At 39.9% G+C, this 19,988-nt stretch overlaps 1 protein-coding gene across 1 annotated transcript; it reads right to left on the bottom strand.

Moving 5' to 3' along the window:
- Positions 1-2,679: 2,679 nt before the first annotated feature.
- Positions 2,680-19,988, bottom strand: LOC121505774 (alpha-2,8-sialyltransferase 8E-like). The gene is made up of 8 exons (XM_041781327.1): positions 19,900-19,988; positions 19,686-19,790; positions 8,640-8,717; positions 8,349-8,423; positions 8,021-8,162; positions 5,716-5,828; positions 5,530-5,622; positions 2,680-3,142 (listed from the first exon to the last, which is right to left on the bottom strand). The coding sequence occupies exons 1-8, from the start codon at positions 19,986-19,988 to the stop codon at positions 2,680-2,682; spliced, it is 1,158 nt and encodes a 385-aa protein (XP_041637261.1).

The raw sequence follows: 19,988 nt of genomic DNA, 5'->3' as shown, positions 1-19,988 counted from the left end.
ACCACCTCAACTGGCTCCTTTGAATGGGAAGGAGCAGCAGCTCTACTTCGAGATCCCTCTGAATGTCCAAGCTCCTCATCCTATTGCTAAGGCTGAGCCCAGACACCCCCTTTGGGATTCTCATTTTGACCTCTTGTATTCATGATCTCATTCTTCCTGTCATCACACAGAGTTAATGACGAATGGTGTTGGAACGAAAATCAATCTGTAAACCAAAAGCTTCCGGATCAGCCCCAATCTGTCTGTCAATCTCATGCAGCAAATTCCCAGAGTGAAAAAACTGGGAGTTAAACAAAAAAGAGTGAAAGAGTTAGATTTTCAGAGTTCATTCATGCACTTAAACTCCAGCGAGTGTTCAGTGATGCTGAAAAAAAAGTAGTTCATTCACACAGTGTTGATAGCAGTGAATCAGCACTGTTCCTGAGTTCATTCCTAACAGCTTTGTTGCCACGCCTCCACTGCCACTTCAGATCTGGGGAGTGGAGTTTTCCCTTCATGCATTGTGCATTTAGATGTATTTTAGATGTATTTATATGTGTTTAGATGTGTTTAGATGTTGCCTGTTGTACAGTTATCACTGCTGGAATTCTCTTGCTCATGTTTCTGGTGGATTATTGTTGATTTGATGTTAGACACATCTGCACCATGAGTGACACTGTCCATTGAGTTATACACTTCCCACACGTGGAAGAGAGTGGTTTAAGATAGAGGAAGAGAAGCTCTCTACCTCTTTGCCCTATCCTGACTGGAGTGCACCAGCTCAACCACAATGGCCAATGTGAATTGGGAGGTTTAGGTTTGAGTGGCATGGTAGAGCTTCATGTGGTGGTGTTTAAAGTGGTCTGTTATATAATCTCTGTGCATGAAAATATATAACACAGTGAAGTGTTAACTACAAATACAGAGAAAGAGTTCATGTAACTCAAAGAGTTAATTTTACTCCTAGTGAGAGTAGTATTTTAACTCCTGATAAGAGTTAATAATCAACTCCCAGAAAAGAGTTACTTTAACTGGGCTCTAGAGTTTATTCAATGGTTTCACATGTACCCTCAGATAAAGTTGATTTTAACTCACACAGAGTTTATTCGAGTGACCTGAATTTGCTATGCACGGCCCATTTTACCCTCACTCATGAACAAGACCCCAAGATACCCCAAGTCCTTTACTTGAAAAAAATCACTTCCCACTTGGAAGGAGCAATCCATCATTACCCAGCAGAGAACCATGGCCTCAGACTTGGAGATGCCTATTCCCATACCAGCTGCTTCACACTCAGCTGCAAACCCAGCCCAGTGTCTATTGGAGGTCGGAGATCCAGCTTGTGATTTTCATTGACAGGATTTCAAGGCACAGTCAGGGGGAAGTACAGTGATTTCCAGTACAGAATCATGCCTGTTTTTAATGCAGTGCCACCCAAGAGCCCTAATGATACAATCGTTCAATATTGACCTTCAGACTTGTCCTTTGCAAACCAAGATTTCTCTCAATTCTCTGAACCTTTTGACATTATGTACTGTAGATGGTGGGATATTCAAAGTCTTCAGAATTTTACTTTGAGGAACATGCCTCCTGAACACCTCCCTGAGACCAGACGAAGAACTAGGAGGGATTATTTATACATTGCCATAAAAAAGTATTTGCTCCTTTTCTGATTCCTGAGTTTTTTGCATATTTATCACACTTAAATGTTTCAGATCATCAAACCAGTTTTATATTTCACAAAGACAAACAAATTCAATAGAAAACGCAGTGTTTGAATGATTATTTAATTTTTAAGAGGGGAAATAAATCCAAACCTATTTGGACCTATGTGAAAAAGTAATCGCCCCCTGAACCTAATAACTGGTTGTTCCACCCTTGGCAGCAATAACTGAAATCAAGCGTTTGTGATAACTGGTGATGAGTCTTTTACATTGCTGTGGAGGAATTTTGGCCCACTCTTCTTCACAGAGTTGTTTTCACTCAGCCATATTGGAGGGTTTTCCAGCATGAACTGCCCGTTTAAGGTCACACCACAGCGTCTCAGTTGGATTTAAGTCCGGACTTTGACTTGGCCACTCTGAAACCTTAATTTTGTCTTTCTTGAGCCATTCAGAGGTGGACTTGCTGGTATATTTGGGGTCATTGTCCTGCTGCATAACCCAAGAGTGCTTGAGCTTGAGGGCACAAACTGATGACCGGGCATTGGCCTTCTGGTAGACCGCAGAATTCATTGTTCCATCAATCACAGCAAGTGGTCCAGGTCCTGAAGCAGCTAAGCAGCCTCAGACCATCACACTGCCACCACCATGTTGGACTGTTTGCATGATGTTCTTTTTATCAAATGCTGTATTATTTTTACTCCAGATGTAACGGGCCGCACACCTTCCAAAAAGTTCAACTTTTGTCTCTTTTGTCTCTCTGCTCTTACTTATGAGCAGAAAATTAAATATTTAGATATATTTACTCACAACACGGCTGCTGTGATGTCTAGAGCATGTGGTCACGTTTAGGTGGCTTCCTCAAAAATGGCTAACAGGAAATAAAAGATATCTCTAAGCATGGCCAACAAGCTTAGAAACAAGTCTCTTCAAAATAAAAGTCTATGGAACATTATGTTGAGAAGGCAACAGACTGATGGTGCAAAGAGGAAACTTTGCTTCTGTTCTGTCAGCAGTCAGCACTTTACTTTTTTCAGGATCAGCAGTCTCCCAGGTGAAGTTTCAGAACACCTTGATTGTGCAGCTTCATCAAGAGTCCAAACTCAGCCGGCATGGCGTGTATTCCCTGGTCAGGTTTCCTGTCATCATAGTAGTGGTGTTTCAAGTCATAGAGTCCATAGGGGTGATTACTGAAGGGCCAGAACCCATAAACATGAACATTTTCACAGACTTCAAATGCCAGGCTGACCATCACCATACCCGAGCTCGGCCGATATGACTTTAGGCCCTGTGTGCGCCAGAAAGATTTCACACTGATGAAGTACTCAGGATTAAGATAGACAGGTCTCATGGGGCTTCCATGGTCCTCAACAGCGTAAATGGCCCGCATACATATAGGAGTGCTGCCTAAAAAGGAGAAAGCAGGAAGGAGGAGCAAGGAGTTGCCATAAATACGCAGACTCTCCACAAATGGATGACGATGATCCATCAGAGATGCATACCTTAAAAAAAAAAAGACAGCAAATATCAAAGAACAATTCTTTTCTGAAATAAACACAAGAAACTTTTTAAACAATGACGGGATAATTGCTGAGGGGAGAAATCCCTAAACCCAATAATGCCCAATTATTTGGCCTTTTTAACTAAAACATAGGAATGTTAATCATCTTTGAGACATTAACAGTTGAGACAAAACTGGCTTGTATGCAAAATAGTTTTATTTGAATCACCAGAGTACAGATCGACACGTATGATGCCTAACTCATGATCAGCCTCTAAAGTGAGAGAGAACACTGTAATCAGAGTTTCTCTGGAAAGGGAGACAATATATATAAAATTAGATATAAACAGTTCAGTCATTTCACATTGGTATCATCTTGACACACATTCATGGATGAAAATGTTGGCACCCCTGGAATTTTTCCAGAAAATATATAATTTCTCCCAGAAATTGTTGCAATCAACAAATGTTTTGGTATACATGTGTTTATTGCCTTTATGCGCATTGGAACAACACAAAAAGTCAGAAGGAAAAAGACAAAATTGACTTAATTTTACACAAAACTCAAGAATGGGCCAGACAAAATTGTTGGCACCCTCAACTTAATATTTGGTTGCACACCCTTGGGAAATAATAACTGAAACCAATCACTTCCTATAACCATCAACAAGCTTCTTACACCTCTCAACTGGAATTCTGGACCACTCTTCTTTTGCAAACTGCTCCAGGTGTCTCAGATTTGAAGGGTTCCTTCTTGCAACAGCAGTTTTTAGATCTCTCCATAGGTGTTCAATGGGATTTAGATCTGGACTCATTGTTGGCCACTTCAGAACTCTCCAGCTTTGTCTCCAACCATTTCTTAGTGCTTTTTGAGGTATGTTTGGGGTCATTGTCCTGCTGGAACACCCATGACCTCTGACACAGACCTAGCTTTCTGACACTAGGTCCTGCATTGTGGCCCAAAATTTTTTGATAGTCTTCAGATTTCATGATTCTTTGCAGACAGTAAAGGCACCCAGTGCCACAGGCAGCAAAACAACCCCAAAACATCCTTGAACCTCCACCATGTTTGACTGTAGGTACTGTGTTCTTTTCTTTGTAGGCCTCATTCTGTTTTCTGTAAACAGTGGAATGACGTGCTTTTCCAAAAAGCTCTACCTTAGTCTCATCTGTCTACAAAATGTTCTCCCAGAAGGACTGAGGCTTACTCAGGTACATTTTTGCAAACTCCAGTCTGGCTTTTTATGTCTCTTTGTCAGCAGTGGGGTTCTCCTCGGTCTCCCGCCATAGTGCTTCATCTCATTCAGATTACGACGTTGGTCCGAGCTGACACTTTTGCACCCTGAGTCTGCAGGACAACCTGAATTTGTGTGGAAGTTGACTGAGGATGTTTATCCACCATTCTAACTATCCTGTGTTGCATTCTTTTGTCAATTTTTCTCTTTCCTCCACGTCCAGGGAGATTAGCCACAGTGCCATGGGTTATAAACTTCTTGATTATATTACGCACAGTGGACAAAGGAATTTCTAGATCTCTGGAGATGGTCTTTAACCTTGAGATTGTTCATATTTTTCCACAATTTTGCTTCTCAAGTCCTCAGACAGTTCTTGGCTCCTCTTTCTCTTCTCCTTGCTTGGTGTGACACACACAGGCACACAACACAAAGGTTGAGTCAACTTTTAGACATTCTAACTGGCTTCAGGTGTGATTTCTAGATTGCCAGCATCTGTTACTGCCACAGGTGAGCTTAAATGAGCATCACATGCTGGAAATAAAATGATTCACCCACAGTTTTAAAAGGGTGCCAATAATTATGTTCAGTCCATTTTTTTGTTTTGTGTAAAATTATGTCAATTTTGGCCTCTTTCCTCTGTTTTTTGTGTAGTTCCAATGCACATGATGGAAATAAACGTGTATATAAACCATTTGTAAGTGCTACAATTTCTGTGAGACATGGTGTATTTTCTGGAAAAATTCCAGGGGTGCCAATACTTTCAGCCCTGATTATAAGTGACCATCAGGTTCTTCATCAGCTCTCTCATTAAGGCCCTCTTCCCTCAAGTGATTGCTCAGTTTGGCTGGGCGTCCAGCTCTTGGAAGAGTCCTGGTTGTGCCGGACTTCCTACATTTAAGAATTATGAATGCCACTGTGCTCTTGGGAACCTTGAGTGCAAAATATCTTTTTTGATTGGGAAGGTAGGTTGGAAGGTAGCTAGGTTAGGCCTCAAGTTAGTGCACACTATTTCCTGTGGGGAAAAAAAACAGGTTTAAATCCTGTATCTCAAATTCACTAGCAGCCTCTCAGTGCGACTCTAACCTACTTATAAACTTGTGTATTTCTCTCCCACTGACTTTTATAGTAACGCACAATTCATTAATTTGCTCACCTCTGTTTAAGGATGCTTGGGTTTGCCGTCACAAGGTCAGTCTTAGTGCCCAGATGTTTCTCATAACCATTTTCCAAAGGAGCAAGGTTGCACCTGAAAAAACAAAGAAAGAAGCTTTTGGCTTTGGCTCTGTTGGTTAACTTTGTCATTATTCTTTAAGTCCTCAACCATGGACCCCTGTCTCACCTGAATACAAACTGAGCTGAATCAATCATCCGTCCACAGCCGCTGTCGGCCAGGATGCCTCCATTCCCAACAACAGCACAAGTGTCCCATGTTCTGTTTGAGAAAGGATGCTCCTGGAATAACAACCAAAGGAAAATGCCTCACCAAAAAAAAAAAAAAAAATCACATTTATACAGATGATGCTATTCACTGTGTCATATGTTTTCTAATCATGGTTCCCTCTTTGACCTCTGCTATAGACTGCAGAAAGTATTAGACGAAGTCTGACTGACACCCGGCAACTGATGCGGTCAATTGGACCCAATCCATGTTGGCTGCCACACTGAAAATGCTGTCTCAATCAGTTTTGGTCAGGTAAGAGACAGACAAAGAGTTGGAGCGGCTCGTTTGATGCTGGCTTGCAGTCATTTCAGCCATAACCCTAACAATGCACAAGTCATATCTTTCTTAAAACCAAAGTGAAGGTTTTTAATAAATATGTGAATAGTGTAATTATTTCTGCTGTTAGATAATTACATTTTAACATGAGGTGTGTTTTTTGACTTTGCGGAAGCCTCAAGTGATAACTTAACGAAATTCAGTTTTGTTGTTTTTACACTTCCAAATTGGCCTCAATTTTCAGACACAGAGCCCTGTACTTATCACACTTCTTCTTCACAATGCCTTGTCTGAATTTCATTGGTTGAGTAGTGTCATGTGGAGCAACTGTAAAGGCAAGAAAGGCTGGAAAATTAAGCAGAGACTGCCTGCAAAACCATCAGCAGCTGCTCTGTTAATATTAAAAGTGACCATCAAAATGAACCAGGGTTTGGCGTAGGGATGGGACTTGGTAGGTAGGTAGGTAGGTAGGTACACTATATTGCCAAAAGTATTCACTCACCCATCCAAATAATTGAAATCAGGTGTTCCAATCATTTCCATGGCCACAGGTGTATAAAATCAAGCACCTAGGCATGCAGACTGTTTCTAAACACATTTGTGAAAGAATGGGTCGCTCTCAGGAGCTCAGAGAATTCCAGCATGGTACTGTGATAGGATGCCACCTGTGCAACAAGTCCTGTCATGAAATTTTCTTGCTCCTTATTATTCCACAGTCAACTGTCAGTGGCATTATAAAAGAGTGGAAGAGATTGGGAATGACAGCAACTCAGCCATGAAGTGGTAGGCCACATAAAATGATGGAGCGGGATCAGTGGATGCTGAGGCACATAGTGCGCAGAGGTCGCCAACTTTCTGCAGAGTCAATTGCTACAGACCTCCAAACTTCATGTGGCCTTCAGATTAGCTCAAGAACAGTGCGTAGAGAGCTTCATGGAATGGGTTTCCATGGCCGAGCAGCTGCATCCAAGCCATACATCACCAAGTGCAATGCAAAGCGTTGGATGCAGTGGTGTAAAGCACGCCGCCACTGGACTCTAGAGCAGTGGAGACGTGTTCTCTGGAGTGACGAATCGCACTTCTCCATCTGGCAATCTGATGGACGAGTCTGGGTTTGGTGGTTACCAGTAGAACAGTACTTGTATGACTGCATTGTGTTTAGTGTAAAATTTGGTGGAGGGGATTTTATGGTGTGGGGTTGTTTTCAGGAACTGGGCTTGGCCCCTTACTTCTAGTGAACAGAACTCTGAATGCTTCAGCATACCAAGAAACTTTGGACAATTCCATGCTCCCAACTTTGTGGGAACTGTTTGGGGATGGCCCCTTCCTGTTCTAACATGACTGTGCGCCAGTGCACAAAGCAAGGTCCATAAAGACATGGATGAGAGAGTTTGGTGTGGATTAACTTGACTGGCCTGCACAGAGTCCTGACCTCAACTGAGGCTGAGAGCCAGGCCATTTCGTTCAACATCAGTGTGTGACCTCACAAATGCGCTTCTGGAAGAATGGTCAAAAATTCCCATAAACACACTCCTAAACCTTGTGGAAAGCTTCCCAGAAGAGCTGAAGCTGTTATAGTTGCAAAGGGTGGACCGATTATTGGATTGGATTAAGAATGGGATGTCGTTTAAATTCATATGCGAGTCAAGGCAGATGAGCGAATACTTGTGGCAAGATTGTGTAGGTAGGTAGGAAGGATGGTTGGTTGGTTGGTTGGTTGGTTGGTTTGTCAGTTTTTTTGGTTAGTTGTAGGTGGGTAGGTTCATTTGTTTGGTTGATGGGAAGGTTGGTTAATTGGTTGGTTGGAGAAAAATGGAAATTGCAGTGAGACATGTAATGCTGGATCAGTTAAAACTACTGAAAACCTTAAACAGCATGTTTACTGTCCCCATAGTGCATGAATACTCATACAAGCAATCAAAAATACCTTTATAAAGGTGTTAAAAAGCTTTCGATCCACCTTGAGGGTCGCCTTTTCCCAGTCATAAACAATCTTGAATCCCACTGGAGTATTTGTCTGGCTCAAGATGGCTTTGTTAAAACCATTACACTTGCTCTTCAGCTGAGATCTGGGAAACCACAAGAACGTTGTTAAAGCAGGCACAAGAAAGTCACTCAATCTTTCTTCAGTTTAGTTTTAAGAGAATCTAAGAAAGAAAGAGTTCCAACCATGTTGGAAAGCATCTCAGTACATTTACTGATGATTATGTGTGATTTTCTTCTTGTTTTGCAAAGTTCCAGATATCTGTTTTTACCTGAATTTTTGGTAATTATCTTCCTGCTTGTGCCAGTTTTGGGAGTAATTTGACATTATCTTTTCAACGTCTTTTCTGTGACAAAAGAATACACACAAACAGAAACAAATAGGCAACCAGGTAAGTAACAGGCTTGAACTGTACATTGGGAGCAACAAAAAGTTCCACGATGGCCTGAGGCTCTACTTGGCCTGCGGTTAGATGTGGAATTAATTAGGAATTCACTGAAGCCTGATGGAGTTATCAACATTAGGGTCACTTCAGGAGAAGCAGCGGTGGTGTTTTACTCACTTGCAGTCATCGCAGAGGTTAAAGGTCTTAGGGGCTCTTTTCTTCTGAGTGGTTGGTAAGGGATGACTCACATAGTAGCTGAACAAGAGAAACAGGACAGATGTATGAATGAAGAGGTCAGTGAGTAGAAACAGGAACATTTTTGTCATACATTTAACCATTGCACTGCAAAATAGATATACAGTTTTACTTGGCGGACAAGGCTCTGCTCAAAAGATGCTTCCTGTGTTAGTCAAGCAGGATGTTTTGACTTTCAGAGGAATGCATGGCTAGAATCCCCCATATGGTTACAAACAATTATGTCAATGCAAACTGGATACAATAAAATTAGAAAAAGAGCTGTGATTGGCTGTGGGAGCTGTGATGTGATTATTAGGAACAGATGGCCATCAACTGATCACAGCTGGGCGTATGACTACCGTGTCCTGCATGCCTCAGAGCTAAGCAAACAGACAATAAACTGGTAAGAAATATGGACAGGGCTGGGCTGCATTAGGATGAGAAAGCAGAGTGCACCTGTTCCCAGGTGGTTAGTTCTCAGCTCTGGTAACATCCTGTTAACATCCTAGCGTATCGTCGACGACGCGCTGTTGAAGCACACTTTACATAACCATAATTTCATGACCGTTTGTGCTGTCAGAAAAATTCAAACAGTTTCTGAAAGCTAAGAAACTGTGCTTTACAGTCAGCATGCAGTTATTTCTGTAATTTCCCCTTTTCCCACTAAGATTCTAGCATAAAGTTCCCCCGTTTTTTGTGTTTCTTCATTTTAAACTGTTAAAAAGCTTAACATGCAGTAATCTGTAAATAACTGCCATACATTAAAAGTTCAAAGTACTGTGGAAAAAATGGGCAAAAGCACGTACTCACAGGACATTTTCCTGATTTTATGATTAAAATAAGAAAAGAGCCTAGAAACTAAGTTTTCAATTTTAAACATGCAGTACATTGTACACAACTTCCAGATATTTAAGTACTCTAGAATAATGGGCAAAAGCACTTACAAGACATCTTCTGTGCCATTTATAGTTAAAATAAGAACATGTCCAGAGGCTCTGGAGTTGAAGGGTTAAAATAATTAAAAAAAACTGTGTTCAAATGAGGACCACATACTGCCCTGTCTGAGCATGTGCATGACAAATCTGCAGTTTTCCCAGAATGCCTTTAGGTGATAAACGTTTATGCACTCAGTTTGCTGCTGTTGTCTTGGCCAGGACACCCTTGAAAAAGAGATTTTTAATCTCAATGAGGTTTTCTCCTGGTTAAATAAAGGTTAAATAAAATAATTAAACAAAGAGCACCATGAGTCAAGTTGGTGTCTCACGTAAAGAGGTTCCGCCTATAGAGGCCAATGTTAATGGATGAAGGATGGTACATTAACATTGGTGAAACTTCACCTTCTGGTTCAGTGGATTACTAACAGTCATTGCTGCAATTGATGGCACAAGTTAGTCCACCTTAGGTGAAACGATGAAAAAACTTATCAGTGAGTACTATTTGATGTTTGAAGGTAAACAGCTACCTACAATTGCTCATCTTGTTTTACAGTGTACTTAATTTGAGCAAATATACCTCTAATTTGTAATTACTTAAAAAATAAGTTGAGTCAAATTAAAAAGACATCTTCTGTGCCATTTATAGTTAAAATAAGAACATGTCCAGAGGCTCTGGAGTTAAAGGGTTAAAATAATAAAAAAAACAAAGAAAAAAGAAAAAATTGGCTAATTCTTAGAACTTTATACATTGAATCTTAGATTTAAAACACTAAAACCTAGACAGTTGTGAGTTAACATATCATATGATAATCACTAACAACCTGTTATTACGAATGCCTCCATTTTTTATCATCCTGCATGTTAACAAATGTTTGCTCAGGTGTTTCCTGGCATTTATGTGAAACATCCTGCTCACACATGATCCCTCTGCAAAGTCAAAGTGAAAACAGCTTTTAACAAAGTAGTGCCAGTTGAACAAAAATATGAAATGGAAAATAAGCTACTGCATAAATATTCACCCCTTTAAAGTTACTGACCTAATTCAGCACAGGTCTTTTTTGTGTTAATAGACTCACAATGAGTGATATGAGGATTACCTGAGTGAATGTAACTCAGGTGATTGTAGTTTAAAGACACCTGTGTCTGGAAGGTCCAGTGACTGGTTAATCAGTATTCCTGGCTATCATTACACCATAAAGACAAAAGAACACTCCAAGCAACTCACAGAAAAGGTTATTGAAAAGTATAAGTCAGGGGATGGATACAAAAACATTTCAAAGGCACTGAACATCCCCTGGATTTCAGTTCAATCCATCATCAAGACATGGAAGGAATATGGCATGTTTAAAGATGACTGTGCAAAGAGAAAAGTGAGAGAGACCACCAAGAGAGTGACAAAGAGAAAGGTACTGTTGAAGAAAATTCACTAAATCTGGACAGACCAGGAAAATTCATTTGAAACTGGCCAGTGAAACTGCAGTCAGTAGCCCTCTGGTTTGATTATTACAAGGGCACAAAACTGTTTAAAGGGAAAACAACGTTTTATAGATTAAGCCACAATTTTTTTTTGTGGAAGTAGACGAGGTTGATGCATTAAACCTTAAAATATACAAAACTTCAGTTATTTTTTTTTTAAGTTAGACAAATATTTACAGCATAAACTGAGTCGGGGGTAGATTAATCATTCATTAATCACAATTGAGGGAAAAAGGTCAATTAATCTTGATTTTGATTTTTGCTATAATCGCCCAGCCCTAGCACAGGTGTAAGCTGTAGGAGAGAGCCTGAGTGGCTCAGAATGGTGAGAAATAGACACAGAGAGGCTGTGACGTGGCCCTCTGTGTCACTGTCCAAAGAAGCAAATTCCAAAAAGCCAAAGAACTTTTTTGTTGTTGTTGCTAAATGTGAATATTTTGAAGAATTTTTGTCACAGAATTTTTTTTAATTTTTTTTTTTCACTGTGCAATACAAGAAAATATTAAAAATTTCAATTTCAGTTAGATTTATTTTATTTTTATTTTTTCCTTATGGTCACATTACATTTTTTAATATAAGTGTCATTACTGCACCACACATATCGTTAAAACCAGGGTTAATGTTTTACAAGTTTTTAAGACAGAAAGTCCTGGCAAGACAAAATGGTTAAGAAAACTGCAGAAGGCTCAGAGGTAAAATAAAAATAAATAAATAAATAAATAAAGCTGGATTTGAATAGTATCATTGGTTGAGAGTATCCTTTAATACCTAGAGATAAGGTATGTGCCCACCAGCAACAATCGTTGCCACTAATTCAAATAAGATCATCCAAGCATGAGAGCAAAAAATAGAGAACATAACTGTTCATACAGGACCCAATCAACATCATTTTTTGCATAAAAATAGGAGGAAAATTTTGAAATTTGTTACCAAGTAACTTTGACATTTTTATGAAGGTTAACTCATAGGAGGTTACTCATTTCTTATGTATTACCTGTGCATTTTTTGATTGTTTTAAAGCCCAAACACACCCGCTGCCTTATTTGGTGTACAAGCATACAAAGGTAGAAAAAGGAAAGTGAAAACACTACTTTTTGTCAGATATGTACCAGACCACAGTGATCAGAAGGCCTCCCAAACACAAGAGACAGATCATCAGTGGAAAAAGTGACTTCAAGCACCGTCGCCCCATATCTCTCTTTCTCCTCTATGATAATAAAAACAACATTAAAATAGAAATAGTGCTGTTAAATTTCTTCACTGCCTGCTAGCCAAAATACCCAGAAGAATAAACTCTGGTACAAAAAGACTTGATTGTCCCTCAAACAAGATAATCACAGCTCTAAAACTCCTTCTTATTTCAGGTGACATCCATAAAGGTGTGGCTTTTTTATGTAACTCTTCAGTAAATAAGGATGCCAGGCGTAACTGTGAACTGTAAACTGAGGCTTCACTTCCAGGTATTATACTATGAGTCTAGAATAGCAGCTCCGTTAACCACTGGTCTGTTGGGATTAATAAAACAAATGAAGATTGCTGGCTTCCTCTATTTCTGATTTTAAGAGGCCAGATAACTGACTGTGGATAAAACACTTTAAGTGGCCTGACAATGCTTTACATCACAATGTGCAGGTAGTGCCAAGATGCTAGGCTTCATATACAGTGCTTAACAAATGTATTAGACCACCACCCAATGTAAGGTTTATGCCACAGCTGCCCTAAATTAACAGCATTGGTAATTACCACAATCATTTTTTTGTGTTTCTGCAATGGTTAATACACCAATATGTAGAAGCTCGTTAACCCAAATGATATTTTTAATGCTAAAATATAATTATTATTGTTATCCATGAACTTCCAAATGTACTGATTTAGGGAAAAAAAACTGAAAAAATAGTAAAGCACATTATTATCACTTGATTAATGTGTCAAATTATAGTTATTTACTTGCATTCCTGAACAGATTATAGAATTAGTTTTAGTGGTTGAATGTTATGCTTGATTAATTTCTGACTTCTCAGAGAAGCCCAGTGAGCCGGCTCAAATTTGGGTATAAAAAGGTGAATTCAGTTTGAAATCCCTCATTCCTGTTCAAAATGGTAAAACGTGGAGAGCTCACTGAAAATGAAAGAGTCAGCATTAAAGCACTTCATGATGCTGGATGGGATGGGACAAACAGGGTAAGACGTAAAGTGTTCTCACAGTGTGGTCGAGTGTGCTTTGGAGTCAACTGCCGAGACTGGTACTTAGAAAATGCGCCAAGACAGAGGCAGGAAACGAAAGTTAACTGAAGCAGATGTCAGACAGCTCAAGATTTTAAGTACTAGGGACAGAAGGAAGACCACTGCTGATCTTCAGGCAGAGATGAATGCTTCTAGATCAGAGTCTGAGAAAGTTTCCAGAATGACCATAAGAAGACGACTGACGAAACAAGGCTTAAAGGGAAGAACAGCTGCTAAGAAGCCATTATTGAGGCCTGCAAACATCCAGAAACGCCTCAGATTTGCCAGGGAGCACAAACACTGGACTGTTGTTGACTGGAAGAAGGTACTCTGAACAGATTTTGACCCTTAGTATTTGTTACGTACATATAATTATTAAGTTTGTTTCACTGATTTAAATGTGTAATTCAATCCTTCTTATATTTTCGGACTAATTTCGAAATGTGCATTCTCCATTTCAAATGACTTGATTTTAATTGTGCAAAAGTAACATAATAAAACTGTGTTCAAATAAGTTGGTTTAAAATGTGTTAAAATAACATTAAAAAATTGTGTTAAACTAAAGTGATTTTAATTTTAAAAATGGGTTCAGGCTAGTTGATTTTAATTGTGAACAAGGAACATTAAAAAAACTGTGTTCAAATGAGGACAACATACTGCCCTGTCTGAGCATGTGTATGAGAATCTGCAGTTTTCCCAGAATGCCTTTGGGCACTAAATGTTTATGCACTCAGTTTGCTGCTGTTGTCTTGGCCAGGACACCCTTGAAAAAGAGATTTTTAATCTCGATGAGGTTTTCTCCTGGTTAAATAAAGGTTAAATAAAATAATTAAACAAAGAGCACCATGAGTCAAGTTGGTGTCTCACGTAAAGAGGTTCCGCTTATAGAGGCCAATGTTAATGGATGAAGGATGGTACATTAACATTGGTGAAACTTCACCTTCTGGTTCAGTGGATTACTAACAGTCATTGCTGCAATTGATGGCACAAGTTAGTCCACCTTAGGTGAAACGATGAAAAAACTTATCAGTGAGTACTATTTGATGTTTGAAGGTAAACAGCTACCTACAATTGCTCATCTTGTTTTACAGTGTACTTAATTTGAGCAAATATACCTCTAATTTGTAATTACTTAAAAAATAAGTTGAGTCAAATTAAAAACGTGGAATCTGGGCAAATTTATTTTGTGCAACTGCTAAAATTAATAAAATTGAGTTAATTCAACTCCATTCATTCAAGTCTGTTTAATCCAAGTTTAGTTGACTTTACTTAAAAAATTTTAGCACCTGCTACACAAAATTATTAAGTTAAACTTACCTGCATTATTCATCTGAGATTACTTAAAAACATTAAGTTCAGTCAACAAAAAAATTATATCTAGATCTGAATAAACATATTGTGTGCGACTGCTAAACTTAATAAAATTAAGTAGGATCAACAAAACATTTTTTTTCAGTGTACTCTCATGCTGACGTACAAGTCCAAGTTTGAACTCTTCAGTCAGCATGGTCATGTTTATGTCCGCAGAAAAGCTGGAGAACATTTTGATGCCAGATGCACTGCACCCACAGTTAAACAGTGGAGATTCCATTATGGTATGGGGTTCCATTTGTGGATATGGCGTGGGCAAACTAGTGAAAATGGACGGTATCATGAACAAGAACGTCTACCACAACATCTTAGTGCATCATGGAATCCCTTCTGGACTGAATCTGATTGGTTGTGGGTTCATATACCAACAAGACAATGACCCCAAGCATACTTCAAAGCTGTGCAGAGACTATTTGACCAAGAAAAAGGAATCTGGAGTACTGGAGCTGATGGACCGGCCAAGTCAAAGTTCGGATTTGAATCCTATTGAGCAAATTTGGGATTCAGTAGATTCAAAGATTGATCGCACAAAAGTTTCATCTAAAGCAAGTCTGTGGGAACAGCTAGAAACTATTTGGAACTGAATAACAAAAGAGACTGTAGAAAAGTACATAAAAACAATGCCAGTGAGAATGCAAGCTGTTATCAAGGCCAAATGAGGCCATACAAAATATGAAGTTTTTTGGTTATTATGTGTGAAAAAGGATTATTTAGTTGTTTCAGTTTGTTATTTGCCAAATAAATAATAACATTTTTAGTTTTAAACAAGTTTTTGAAAGATTTCTAAAATATTGATGTTTTCTCATTTTTATGACAGGTTGTCTAATTAATTTTTTAAGCACTGTATATAGTTATCACAGCATTACTTTACAGTAGACCATGATTTTGCTGACCTCCATAGGCCCCCAGTTTGGTTGGGCCCCTTTATTTCTCCCCCTCATCCCCCCTTATTGGCAGCCTTCTCTCAGGCCACATATATATATATAACAGTGCTGAAGGCAAGCAAGCCCCAGCATAAAACAGTGCCGCAGTGGTCTGAAGACACGGTGGAGCTGTTTTCCCACCACTGATTGGAGCATCTTCCGCAGTCGAGAGCAGTGATCATCAGCAAGCTCCCAACAGCTATTAAAACAACTCCAAAAACAATTAAGATTGAAACAGTTTCATCAAGATGACTTTATGTTTCATCCATTTTCCAGCCGTTACTATGTTAACTTTTGGCTTCAGGAATATTAAGGTAAAATATCTCAATCGCCCCCTTGTGGCTGGTTGTGATAAATAGTACCAATCTGTCAGAGCCTAAAAATTACATATATTATACAGTACTGTGCAGAGGTTTTAGGCATTATTTGGCCAAAATTTGAGCCAAAAATAAGGTGTGTAATGGTGAGAACGCCCACCCCATTGGGCGAGAAGGAGGACTGACACAACCCAGGTCATGCTCTGGATGTCTTTGTACATTACCAAGGGCATGAGAAAATAATCTGATGAAAACAAAACATAAACCACAGCTCTAGGGTGGAGTTATGGGTAGATGTGGCGCTTTAACCTATTATACTGTTAGTTTGCCCCTGGTTGTCGTGTGTATGTTCTAAGCACCTGAAAACTGTTGGTGGTTGCTGGTTGTATTACCAGGGGTGCAAAGGCCCGCACAAAAGAAATGCTGTTAAGCTTGGCCTTTGCTGCTGAGCGACACATGTACACGTCAAATGTGTCGACACTTATTCTGGCCGCCCTCCCTCCTCTCTTCAGCCCAGGGTTGTGGAACATCAGGACCTGTGAGGAACCGTTAGCACTCTACATGCCCAAAACTTCTGCACAGTACTGTATATTTAAGAAAATTAAAATATTTAAACAAAAATATGTTAAAGAGACAGTTTTTGAAAATTCTTCCATTTTTTAAGAGATTGCCCCTAAAGTGCCTGTAAGGAAAAAGCTGGCCCTTGTCCAAATGTAATCGCTGGTCTTGAGCTTGATGATGCTACTGAGACAATTTCAGACTATATAAACTTTTGTGTAGACCTTATTGTCCCAAAAAAAACATATCACCCACTTTCCAAATAACAAGCCACAGATAACAACTGTGTCCTGAGGAGGGCAAGCGAGAAGCATATAGCTTCAACTGAGCAGAGCTCCAGCTCTATGGACAATGAAAGGCTATGGGATGGACTGAAAAACAGAACAAACATGACTAACAACAGGAAACATACGGACTGTCTAGATCAGGGGTAGGGCTGGGAGATATGGCCTAAAATATATATCCCGACACATTTTTGCTTTATCCCAATACACCATTATATATTGCAGTACTTTGAAATGTCCTCTAAGGAGCTGTATAATGTTTAATTCAGCACCAAATGACCCTAGTTTGGTGATTAAAATAGACTGTTCTTTTGGATTTTTAATCAAATTGTATGCAGAAAGGGTAAAAATCAATATTAAGTCAAATTAAGCACACTGTTTTATTTTGAGAAGAACTTCATTCAAACCTCTACTAATAACTCTAAAATACTTAAATCATGAAATACTTTCTTTTACAGTGTATGGAGAGTCCTGAAATTTTTTCTGTGTTATGTTTACTATTGCTGATTATGAAATAATTATTTTCCTCATTGAGGGTGAAGCAAGCATTCACAAAACTCACCAATCCTGCATGCAGCCGATGGCCAAAACCCTGCAGTCTAGTCCACCATTCAGGCTCACAGCTGTGATTACGTTAGGGCGCACTCACACTAGGCCATCTGTACTGTGCCTGGGCCCGTTTCAGCCTAAAGTCTGGTACGGTTGGCCTGTGTGAGTGCAATCGTTCCGTACTTCAGAGCGGCATGCTTCACAGCCCCAGCACAGAAGGACAAGGTGGGCCTAGGCACAGCGCGGGTGGCCTTGGTCCTGTTACCTGTGCTGATGAACGCTGGACCCGTTTCTGACAAGTTCATAAAATGAGAGCGTCTTTAGAGCTTATTCAAGAAGCTCTCCTGTGTGATCATGGGAGATCATTTAACATGAGGAACAATTAAACTCCGCATTGTTGGTGTTTTGAACTTTTAGGATGAGATCATTTTCCGTAGTTGAGAAGTGGATCACATTTTTCCGCTGTTGGGCCGTCTTCTCTCTGACATGTACGACTCTGGCAGGGAGTTTTCAGCAAAATGTTTGCACCCAGGTAAATCCCAGATTCTGGGTGGAGTGTCTTTACGAGATTTTTAAATCCTGGCTTTTCAACAACACTGGGCTCATGTCTTTAGTAACGGGTTGTGTTACTGCCGCCGTTATCTCGGCATCATCTTACGGCATATTTTAACAATTACCGCATGAGTTCGACCTCTTCCTTTTAAAAGCTGAACGACTGTTGGATGACTGATCCAGCGCTGTTTCTCATTGTCCGTCTCTGAACGCTGCTAACTCGCCGCTAACTCGCCATGCTGCTCTGTCTACCCATAGGGCCAGATCTACTAAGATCCTAATTTGCATGTATTGATTTGTGTGTGCAATCTAGAATTTTGCGTTTGGGGTTGGACTGCGGTTTGCGGGTGATTTACTAAGAGTGAATGCGCAAATGATAAGTGGTGCAAACGTGTTGGAGACACGTCCATTTAAATGAGGGTTTTGCATGTTTCATGGTTTGCAGCATGAGAGCCGAACGCACAAAATGAAATTTGACCTTACAGAATTAGAGGAGTTGATGGATGAAGCCAATACACACTCACATGAGCTACAGCAAAGAAGCCCTCGGGGAGTTGGGGAGAAAAAAAAAATTTCCCTGTTGGATTATGCTTCCTGAATTTGGGTGAGATCGTCTTGTTTTTGTATTTTTAACCTGGTATACCAGTAATTAGCGGTTGATCGCATATTTTTTGTTTTTGGGGGGTTTTGCTGTGTGGATTTATTGTGGGGTTTTTTCTGAGGAGACTGGTGGATTATGGACTTTTGCCTTTGCGTTTACTTGAGTCATAGACATTTAGAAGATTACTTTTCTTTAGAAGTGGTTTAAATACAGCTGTTTTTAAAGATGAGGGGGAAATGCCAGACTGAAGAGAGCAGTTGATAATTTCTAACACCTGTGGGGCTGAAAAGCTAAAAACATTTTTTAAAAGTTTGGTAGGGATGGGATCTAAGCAGCAGGTGGAGGGTCTGAGCTGCTGAACAATATTTTCTAACATTTGGAGATTCAGTGGATCAAAGTGGGACATGGTGGCATTAATGATGTTTCGGGGTAACTGGGGTCCAAGTGTATTTAAAGTCATTGAGGTACTGATATTTTTTCTAATGGTGATGATTTTATTGTTAAAGAAAGGAGCAAACTGTTCATAGGTGTCAGTGGAAATCATCTGTGCTGGGATTTGGCTGTGTGAGTTGATAAGTCTGTCAACAGTGGAAAAGAGTACTTTATTATTGTTGATGTTTTCATTAATGATTTTAGAGAAATAAGACTGTCTAGCTAATTTGATTTCTTTGTTGTATGTATAAAGTGTATCCCTGTAAATGTTGTAGTGAATCTGAAGTTTGGTTTTTCTCCACTTACGTTGTGCTTGCCGACACTGTCTCTTAAGCTGTCTAACAACTACTGTATTCCTCCAAGCGTTTTTTTGGTTTTGAAGGATTTTGGTTTTAAAAGGTGCAATGCTGTCAATAATGTTTTGTAAATTGTAGTTAAAATCCATCACAGGATCATCAGATGATGATACCAGGAACACAGGTGACTCATTTACAATTTTCTCAAATTTTACAATTGTGTTGTCATCAATAAACCATTTTTTGATTATTTTACATCAAAGAAAATACAACAATGATCAGAAAAGGCAACATCTCTAACACAGGGTTTGGAAATAGTACGACCTTTAGATATAACTAGGTCCAGGGTGTGTAGGTAGGGGCGAAGGAGGCTTAGCTCTGTGCTTTTCCCTGCACGCTACGGACCACAGCTCCGGCTGTCGTGGAGTGGAGCTCACTGGAGCCTCCACTATAGCTCCGCTGCTGCACACCTGTGCATCCGCAGGTACGTGATAGCGGCTCGGTTGCACTGAGGATTTGGGCTTTGCTCCCAGGTGAAGCCATGGATCCTCTGGCAGGGCTGAGGCAGCCCCAGCCTCCGGAACACCAGCAATAGTGGAACCGAACTACGGAACAGTGAAGTCGCCAACCACTTCTGGAGCTACTGGAGCGGAGCAGCGAGAGAGGCAGGCTGTGTTACAGTACCCGTGACTGGAGGCACTCAGAACTGCTAGGTGCTTAGCCTGAGTCGTGGCCACAGTGGAAAATTCCACGATAAGGTTGTTTTTTTCCAT

This window comes from Cheilinus undulatus, linkage group 23 (genome assembly GCF_018320785.1).
Source record: "Cheilinus undulatus linkage group 23, ASM1832078v1, whole genome shotgun sequence".
In the NCBI taxonomy this organism is placed as follows: Eukaryota; Metazoa; Chordata; class Actinopteri; order Labriformes; family Labridae; genus Cheilinus; species Cheilinus undulatus.
Note: the sequence above shows the minus strand (reverse complement) of the source record. Positions and strands in the feature narration are given on the sequence as shown.